The 10519-nt window shown below is 40.8% G+C and overlaps 1 protein-coding gene across 1 annotated transcript in view; it reads left to right on the top strand.

The window, feature by feature from the left end:
- ZNF205 (zinc finger protein 205) overlaps positions 1-9497 on the top strand; it is a 57611-nt gene extending 48114 nt beyond the window's left edge. The window contains exons 2-4 of the mRNA XM_044677825.1: positions 2800-2891; positions 4619-4739; positions 8042-9497. Coding sequence (XP_044533760.1) covers positions 2800-2891; positions 4619-4739; positions 8042-9138 — 1310 coding nt within the window. The 3' untranslated portion in view covers positions 9139-9497. The remainder of the gene's footprint in view (positions 1-2799; positions 2892-4618; positions 4740-8041) is intronic.
- The last annotated feature ends 1022 nt before the right edge of the window (positions 9498-10519 follow it).

A 10519-nucleotide genomic window follows, 5' to 3' on the forward strand; every position in this document is an offset into this window, starting at 1 on the left:
CTATCCCACAATTTCCTGCTCCTATGTGACCCAAGGGGTAGTTTCCTATGGAATCCTTCAAGGATTTTAGCAACAAATTCAATTAATAAACCTACTGTGAGTCAGACAGTGGGGATATAAGTACAATGAGCTTACATTCTAATGGAGGAGACAAGTACATGTTAAAAATACATATGGCATAAATATAAAGTTAATAAATACACATCTATACATACATGCTAAAGTGGTTAAATACTAGAAAACTTGGGAGCGAGGATCCTAGCTATTGGTGGAAGGATTTAGGAAATGTTTCATGCGGGGTTCCTAAGTTTTATATCTTTTTAAAATTTTATTTTTATTTTCATTCAAAACACACTTCCATATTGGTCATTGTTGGAAGAGCACACTCATATTTAACGAAAACGCCAAAATAAAACTCTAAATACACAGATGCGAAAGATTGTGTGCTTTGATCTGCATCTGACTCCAACAGTTTTCTCTGGAGGAGGATAATGTTCCCCATCATAAGTCTTTCAGAGTTGTCCCAGATCATGGAATTGCTGGGAGTAGCCAAGTTTTCACAGTAAATCATCATAACAATATTGATGTTACTGTGTACAGTGTTCTCTTGGTTCTGCTTATTTCGATCTGCATCAGTTCCTACAGATCTTTCCAGCTTTTTCTGAAATCATCTTGTTTATAATTTCTTATAGCATATAGTATACAGTTATCCCTTACTATATCGAGGTTCACTTATCAAGGCTTCACTGTATCCGGGTTTTTTAATTTTAATTTTTTTAGAAAAATTTTCCATGGTTACATGATTCTTGTTTTTGATTCTCCCTTTACCCCCTTCACCCCCCCCATATCCAACATGCATTTCCACTGGTTTTAACATGTGTTATTAATCAGGACTTATTTACATATTATTGATAGTTGCATTGGTGTGGTAATTTAGCGTCTACATCCCTAGCCATGTCCGTATCAACCCATGTGTTCAAGCGGTTGTTTTTCTTCTGTGTTTCCACTCCTGCAGTTCTTCCTCTGAATGTGGGTAGCGTTCTTTACCATTTTTCCTGTGTCATTACATTGCTACCAGTATAGAAGTCCATTACATTCGATTTTACCACAGTGTATCAGTCTCTGTATACAATGTTTTTCTGGCTCTGCTCCTTTCACTCTGCATCAATTCCTGGAGGTCTTTCTAGTTGTATAGGGGTTTTTTAAAAAAAAATCTAATTCTGAATAGTGGAGTTACACTTATTGAGGCACACTATTGGCTGATGGAATGAAAGACAACCACAGTGCTGTGTTCTGTATCCTAGGTGCTGATTGACTCAGTGACTATAAGTTAATAAGAGCATGGAAAAGGTTTATAGGAGAATGGGAAGGATTGATAAAGCCTTAAAATATATATAAATAATAAAATAAATATAATGCCTCTACTTCCTGGATTTTCACCTATTGGGGTTCTCTGGAATATAACTCCTAAGACAGGTATGCGATCACTATATACCACATTTTGTTTAGCCATTCCAAAATTGATGGGTGTCCCCTCAATTTCCAAACCTTTGCCACCACAAAAAGAGCTGCTATAAATGTTTTTGTACAAGTAGGTCCTTTCCCCTTTTTTATTATTTCTTTGGGGTACAGACCCATTAGTGGTATTACAGGATCACAAGTTTTATAGTCCTTTGGACCTAGTTCCAAATTGCCCTCTAGAATGGCTGGATCAGTTCACAACTCCACCAACAATGCATTAGTGTCCAAATTTTGCCATGTCCCCTCCATCTATCACTTTTCTTTACTGTCATATTGGCCAATATGATAGGTCTGAGGGGGTACCTCAGCATTGTTTTAATCTGCATTTTTCTCATCAAGAGTGATTTAGAACTAAGTTTTATATTAAAGGAAGAGAATTCTATGAGGTACATGAAAGGAGGAGTACATTTCCAGGCAGGGGGACAGCCAGTGCAAACATGCAGAGATAGACTATCTTGTGTAAAGAACAGAGGCCAGTTTAGCTAGGTCAGAGCATGGAAGGGGAAATAACTCAAACCATTCTAATGAGATTGGAAAAGTAAGTTAGGGCAAATGCTTTAGAATCTAATGGAATTTCTGTTTTGTCCTAGAGGCCCCAGAAAGTCACTGGAGTTGGGTGGTTCTGGGAGTCACATAGTCAGATTTATGCTTAAGGAAAATTACTTTGGCTAAGAGTTTCTTTGGGAGTTTCTTCCCCATCTCCTGGTTTTGTAGTGACTAGAATTTTTTCTAGATTCCAGGCATTGTGAAAAGACAAGAAGTACTTTTAGGGAAGATGGTAACCTTGGGAGCAGCACAAGAGTCATCAGGCTTCAAGTCAGAGTCAAAAGAATGTCAGTCTAAGGTGTTATACCAGGAAGAAGGGTTGCAGAGCCCATTACCAAGACAAGAGACACTGGATTGCAGTCTTAAAGAGCAAAGTCAATCCATGCCAGAAAGAGGTAAAACACAGATCCAAAATAAAGAGGAATTATTTTAAAAAATGAAAAGTGAGGAAAAGGGATAAATGATAGACAAGTCAGAGGGCTTTGGGATAAAATGAAGGGAATGGGATGGGGTTAGGGGAAATGAGCTGGGATTCTTGAGGAGCTACTCAGTACCTGCTTCGTATAGGAAGTCCTTATGTGGAGTCAGATTCCTAATAATTGTTTCTAAAGCTTAGAGAAACAGTAGGCATGAATGAAAACTGATAGAACCTATTCGGTAAAGCATACTCCTACTTATGGCAAAAAAGGAGGCAGGGTTGGGCTCCCTAAGGACTCCTTTCTTTTCCCTCAGCTCTGTCCATTCTGCAAATTCCCATTTTCCCCCAAGAGGGGAGTACCAGAGATCAGGAAATGGAAGCTACACTTCTTACTGCATGGTCCCAGGTGAGTGTATTTGTTGTCCCTTTATTTTAGTCCTCCCTGTATCCTTTTATTTGCAGAGGCCAGTGGCCCATGCTAGCTCCTGGTGCTTATATGGCTGTGTTGGCACAGTTGCCTCTTGAACTACCCCAGCAGGATGCCTGGGTCTACACCTGGGTAATTGCTACAGTTGGGCCAGAAACCAAGGGACCTGAAGAGAGAGCTCTGATGGCAGGGCCAGAGAGGTTCCCTGCCCCTGTTTAACAGATCCCATAAAAAGGAATCAGATTAAAAAGGCTTCTAAAAAAAATGTAAAATTCCCAGTAGGTGAGTTCTGAACCTAGACAATCTATCCCTAAGGTTAAGACCTTGCGTGGAGAATGTTTGAGTATCACGAACATCCATCTTTTAGGGACAGACTGAAGAAAGTGGTACAGGGCAGCTAGGTGGTTCAATGCATAGAGAGATAGGCCTGGAGACAGGAGGTCCTGGGTTCAAATATGACCTCAGATACTTCTTTATTAGCTGTTTTTTTTCCTTTAAATATCAATTAATTAATTAATAGTGTTTTTCCATGGTTACAAGATTCATGTTTTTTCCCTCTTCACCCCTCCTGCGGCCAACACACAATTCCATTTCTCCAGAGACTTCTAATCAACATGGGAAAAGGTTGGGGTTTTGCATCCTCTATTGGAGCCCCATGATGGTCTGCTCACACAGGCACTGGGAACCTCTACCTTTAAGATTCAAACAATGGACCAACATGACACATATCCTGAGACAACACACCCAATAGAGAGACTCAGGGAAGTCCAAATACTGAAGGAGTTTGTTTGTTTGTTTTTTTTAATTAAAAAACTCTTACCTTTTGTCTTAGAATTCCTAAGCAGAAGAGCACTATGGGCTGCACTAAGGGTTAAATGACTTGCCCAAGGTCACACAGCTAAGAGGTATCTGAGGCCATATTTGAACCCAGGACCTCACATCTCAGCCTGGCTCTCAATCCACTGAGCCACCTAGCTGCTCCCTACTAGAACAGTCTTTTTTTTTTAATTTTTAAAAAATGTTTAAAAATTTTTATTTAATTGATTAATTAGGAATTTTTTCCATGGTTACTTGATTCGTGTTCTTTCCCTCCCCTCCTCCCACCTCCCTCCCATAGCCAATGCACAATTCCACTGGGTTTTACATATGTCATTGATCAAGACCTATTTCCATATTATTATATTTTCATTGGGGTGATCCCTTAGCGTCTACATCCCCAATCATATCCCCATCGACCCATGTGATCAAGCAATTGTTTTGTTTCTGCGTTTCTGCTCCAACAGTTCTTTTTTTGGATGTGGATAGTTCTTTCTCATAAGTCCCTCAGAATTGTTCTGGATCATTGCATTGCTGCTCTACTAGAACAGTCTTGAGTCAGGCCAGAATTAGGATTTAGAAGACTGAATGGAGTCTTGATCAGGAAAGCTGATGTTTCCAACTTTGATATCACAGACAGAAACAATTGTCAAAGTGGTGTGGGGATGTGAAAGTTGTTAACATGGAAAACTCCAGACTTAGAAGATTAAAGTCATCCCTTGGCTTCCTCTTCCTTAGCTTAGTCTAGTCATCATGCCCCTACAATCTCTCTTCCAGTTCTGCTTTCTGGCTCCACATCACTTTTGTTGTAGAATTATAAGCTTCATGTCTTGTAGGTCCCTGACTTTTGTCGAGACTGAGAGCTGTCATATTTTGTCACCTTTTTTCAGATGCCAGTGACTTTTGAGGATGTGGCTGTATACCTTTCAAGGGAGGAGTGGAGGCAGCTGGACCCTGCTCAGAGGGACTTCTACAGGGATGTCACGCAGGAGAAAAATGGCCTGGCCTTAGGTGAAGAGTCATTTGCTTGTGGTTTCTATGCTGGGGGTGCCCTCCCAAGTGCTCTGTGTCCCTGATGTTGGAGGAGTTTAAGTTCTGATCCACCACATTTACAATTCATGACCTCACCATTCCATCTCTCTCCTCCAGCTGATATTCCCCTCTACTGAAACTTGCTGAGTCTGGAACCATTTCTTGATACCTATTTGGCAGGGCTTTATTCCTTGGGTTCTGCTTTTATGCTTACTGTGTCCCCAAATTCTTCCTGTGAATGTCAAAGAAAGACCTAGAAACCTAATATCTGCCAAGGCAGTTGTATTTGGACAGCTCTAATTACAAGGACGTTTTTCCTTACATAGAATCTATATCTTCCACTTTCCATTACTAGCAAGTCACATCTTCTATAGTATTGCACAAATTCTTTCCTTACAATAACCCTGTGAAGTAAGGACTGCAGACAACATCCTTATTTTACAGGTGAGAGGCTGAAAGAGGTTAAATGAATTGTTTAGTCATATAACTGATAAGTGCAGGACGGGGCTGGAACCCAGGTCTCCTGGCATTAAACCTTTCAACCTCTTTCCATTTACCAGGTTTGAGAGAACTAGATACCTAGTCAAAATGCAAGTTACAGTGACCTGCAATGTAGGAGAGCACAAAGCAAATCAATGAATCACTGATCAGTCGTTCCTAGGAGGAGAGGGGCTTCTTGTTGCAAGATTTAAATTCTTACATCTTTGCTCCTTCCTGTTTCTATAACTCACATTCCCCAGTTCTTTAACCAATTCAGTTCTGTTAGACGTACATTTATTAAGGACCTTATACATGCAATGTATTGTGCTGGGGCCTGAAATTTCAGGAGAAAATGACTGTGCCTGCTATTTTCAGAGAGCTCACAGCAGACAGGGTCATCATTCTGTATTTTCTAAATTTCATTATAGTTATTGTGTATAATAAACCTCAGAATTTATATGTGGGCAACATAATTTAGAAGGTAATTAAATGAATAAAAAGATATATTGAGAACCTCAAGGATGGGGAGTCAGTGGGGATATAATGAAAGAGCATCTATACAAATAGGTAGTGATTTGATTCAATGGATGATTCTGAAGTGGCTACTGGCTCTTGAGCATTGAGTTAAGTAATGATGGAGATGCATAGTTTAGGTAAATGACTGATTCCTGTTGAAAGTTCCTCTTCTAAGTGGCAAAGATCTTATAGCCTAGCAGAGGACTAAGACAGATGTAAATAATTATAATGCAAAATACTTCCCAATATGAGTATACAGAGGAACAGCTAACATGTTTTGGGAAGTCTAAGGGAGCATCCAAATGGATGATCAGGGAAAGTATTTCTGGAGAATTTGGCATTTGAGTTAGGCCTTAAAGGCTGAGGAGGAATTCAGCAGCAGTTATGAAGAGCAGTTCAGCAGATGATTAGAGGCAAAAGCTGTCCCCAAGTAAAATGGATTGCCTTAGGTGGGGTAAGATCCCCATTATTAGAGTCTGCAAGAAGAAATTGATTAACCATTTTTGAGGAATGCCATAGAAAGCATTAAAGATCTGAGAAAGGGACTTTCTAATTCTATAGCTGCAATTGCTAAAAATGATCCATGAGCTCTAAAATACTCCTTTTGACACTAATGCATTGATGGTGGAGTTGTGAACTAATCCAAACATTCTGGAGGACAATTGGAATTATGTCCAAAGGGTATATTTGTAATCTTTTTGATCTTGTAATACCACTACTGGGTCTGCAACCCAAAGAGATAATAAAAAAAGGGGGAAAGGACCTACTTGTACAAAAATATTTATAGTAGCTCTTTTTGTGGTGGTAAAGAATTGGAATCTGAGGGGATGCCCATCAGCTGGGGAATGGCTGAACAAATTGTGATACATGTTGGTGATGGAATACCATTGTGCCATAAGAAATGATAAGCAAGATAATTTCTGAAAAAGTGCAAAGAGATGCATGAACTGATGTAGAGTGAAATAAACAAAATCAGGAGAACATTGTATGCAGTAACAATACTGTACAATGATCAATTGTGAAAACTTGGCTACTCTCAGCAATGCAGTGATCTGAGCCAATTCTGAAAGACTTTTGATGGGGAATGCTATCCACCTCCAGAGAAGGAATTGTTGGAGTTGGATGGATGTGAATCAAAGCATACTATCTTTCCCATTCGTGTATTTACAGTTTTATTTTGGGGTTTTGGTTTTGTATGAGTGTGCTCTTACAAAAATGACCAATAAGGAAGTATTTTCTACATGATAATTTTAAAAATCAATAAAAAAATAAAATACTCCCATTGCAGTGGTGGTATTTGGGCCTGAGTATATTTACCCTCAGTTACAATGACCAAGCTGTTATCTCTTTCTGACCAGGGTTTCCCTTCAGCAAAGGTTCTCTGGCACCTCACCTAGAGAGAAAAGAGGAATCATCTAGCTCTTGTCACCAAGGAGTAGAGGAGACAAGTAAAAGGAAAGACATCTATACAGGTAATGGATAGGACAAGAGTATTGGACAGGGTGTCAGGAAAACCAAGTTCAAGTCCCAACTCTGTCACTTGCTATTTATACAGCCATGGGCAAGTCATTTCGTTTCTCTGGGCTTCTGCAAAGTGAAAGGTTTGGGTTAAGTGATCTCTTAAGCCTCTTGTAGCTTGAACTGGAATTCTATAATTCTAGAATAGGCAGTGAGGCAGTAGATAGAGTGCTGAACCTGGAGTCATTAAGACCTGAGTTTAAATCAAGCCTTGGCTGGACTTATTCAGATATGTGACCCTTAGTAAGTCACAACTTCTGTCTACCTCAGTTTTCTCAATAGCACCTACCTCCCAGAGTTGTTAGGAGGATCAAATTATGTTATATTTGTGTTTTGCACATCATAGGTGTTTAGTAAATGCTTATTCCCTTCCTCCTATTTTTCAAATCAACATAGTTACTCCCATTCATCATCAGGAGAGATAAGGAATAATGGAATCACTATTCCCAAATTTCATTTGTCTCTCTTTGTTTTCATTTCCTACTCCATTCCCTGAAGATTCACCTGTGTTGGAACCTATATCTCTGCAGAATTTGATTCCTGATTCTCTGGAGAAACTCATATGTTTTCCCTTTTCCCCGTATGACTTTAGACAATTCAGTTTCCCTCTCTGGGATTCTGTTTTCTCTATAAAATGAGTTGAACTAGATACCTTTCAAAGTTTCATTCTCCCTTTCAGACTCGTCTTTATCTTCTTAGAACTTAGAACTTAGCATATTCTCCCAGTTTGCTTTCTAAAATAGTTTTCTGATTTTCTCTTTATCCAGAAGCTGTCAAGATTGGAAAAATAGGATTTATTCCTCCATTGGAAGCTGCTGGTGATGCAAAGATGCTTGCAACTGGATTGGGAAAAGTCCATGGAGATGTCCCAAAAAGCATGGAGCAAGAAGACAATACCAGAGAAAACTCAAGGGAAAGTTGGCAGCTCAGCCTCCTGGAAAAGAGCCAGAAGAACCTGGTCCTACCTGATAAAGACCTTAAAAAACCCCTAGACATTCTTCAGAATCCCTGCATCCCTGAGAAATGTTTCCAAGACAGCAGTGAGGAAGGTCCAGACCCAGGAAGGGACAGACTTGGACCAGAACTTGAGCTTGTGGCCCCCCAGCTTACCCTTCCTCCCAAAAAATCTTACACATGTCAAGAGTGTGGGAAGGGTTTCAGCTGGCATTCTCACCTTGTGACTCACCAGCGTATTCACACAGGTGAGAAGCCCTATACATGTACAGACTGTGGTAAGTGCTTCAGTCGAAGTTCCCACCTCATCCAGCACCAGATCATCCACACTGGTGAGAAGCCCTTTACTTGCCCTGTCTGCTGGAAAAGCTTTAGTCATCACTCCACACTGATACAGCACCAGCGCATCCATACTGGTGAGAAGCCTTATGTGTGTGACTGGTGTGCCAAATGCTTCACCCGTCGTTCAGACTTGGTGACCCACCAGGGTACCCACACAGGTGCCAAGCCTCACAGATGCCCAGAATGCAACAAATGTTTCACTCAGAGTTCAGCTCTTGTCACCCACCAACGTACCCACACAGGGGTCAAGCCCTACCCCTGTGCTGAGTGTGGCAAACACTTCAGCCAGCGCTCCAACCTCATTGCTCACCAGCGTACCCACACGGGTGAGAAGCCCTACTCTTGTAGTGACTGTGGCAAGAACTTCAGCCATAGCTCCCATCTCACTGCTCACCAGCGAACTCATCGTGGTGTCCGACCCTACCCTTGTCCCCTGTGTGGTAAGAACTTCAGCCGTCGTTCTAACCTTCTTCGTCATCAGAAAATTCACACTGGCCCCAAAGCCCTGGCTGTGCTGATGTTGGGGGCAGCAGGGACTCTGACCAGCCCCCACCCTCCTCCTATCTAAAAGGCCAGGGGATGAGGATATGAAATCCAAAGAAAGTGCTGCTGAGCCTATCCTCAAGATAGGCTTAATCCCAGGACCAGAGACACTGAGAGAGAAGACAGATGAAAAAGAAGACAAGGAATAGAAGTCAGAAAGGGAGAGGGAGTATATTATGCAAAGAAGTTTGGGAGTTGACTGGGGCACTGTTGGGCCTTGAAATGTGGAAGGAGGTAGGGACTTCAAAGAGCAGGCACTTCTTCTAATTAAAGGTCTTTGAAACCAGTTAATAGTCTATAGCTCCAATGGGGACCCAATCCACTGTTAAACCTAAGAAAAAAAAGGACCCACTTTTGTGCTGACATTGCACTGAGCTGACCTGAAATCACACCCTTAGCAAGCATTCTTTCTTAAAGTATAATGCTTTTTTATTCTGTTCAGACCAAGATTCTTTCCTTTTTAGCTAAAGTCACATTTAGGTAAGGCCCAGGAGTAGTATCATGCATGTTATTAAGGAAAGCAAGATAATTGTGGCTGCCTGCAGCCACAAATTAATATATTCGTAGGTGGACACCTGAGAAGGACAGTTAGAAACTGAGGGAAAATGGGTAAAGGGGATAGAGAGAGAGAGAGAAATGGAACACAACAAAGAAAGACTCAGAGACAAGGCTTTAAGAACATGGGATCCAGTGTGCATGCTACTCTGATGGTGGGAGGGAGGGAGAGAGAGAGAGAGAGAGAGAGAGAGAGAGAGAGAAAGAGCGCTACACGTGTCCCCAAACTTTTATTGGAGAATCAAGGAATGGGGAATGGGAGGTAGCTAATGAGCATGTGACATGGCATATTATTCAGTATTGGCTCAATTGACCACCACAAGATCAAAGAGGAGGAGGTTGATCAAACATGTGACCTGGTAGGGAATCTGGTCTGTCAAGATAGGAGCTAGGACCCTGTGGCAGCTAATGCTCTGCCCAGGAATTCTCCTGACCTTTGGACTGTAGGTTTGGAGAGTGGTAAGAATTAATTGAATACCAATTAAATACAATGATCAAGAAATAATATGACCATGAGTCTGGTACATGAGCACATCAATAATTAATATTTTCATTTTTTTAAATTATTTTTTTATTTTGAATATTTTCTCCTAGTTACATATTTCATGTTCTTTCCCTCTCCCCCAATCCTCCCTAACTCCCCTTAGCCAACGAACAATTCCACTGGATTTTACATGTATCACATTAATAATATTTTCAAGATTAGAATATACCTGGGATGCCAAAATAATCCTGCAAAGACATAGAAGCATTGTCTCTGGGATGAGAGATGCCAAATACTATTGCCATATTCAATACAGTACAATAGGTATTCCCCTAAGATACATTCATTAACTGGGAAGAAATCCCCA

This window comes from Gracilinanus agilis, chromosome 1 (genome assembly GCF_016433145.1).
Source record: "Gracilinanus agilis isolate LMUSP501 chromosome 1, AgileGrace, whole genome shotgun sequence".
NCBI classification, from domain to species: Eukaryota; Metazoa; Chordata; class Mammalia; order Didelphimorphia; family Didelphidae; genus Gracilinanus; species Gracilinanus agilis.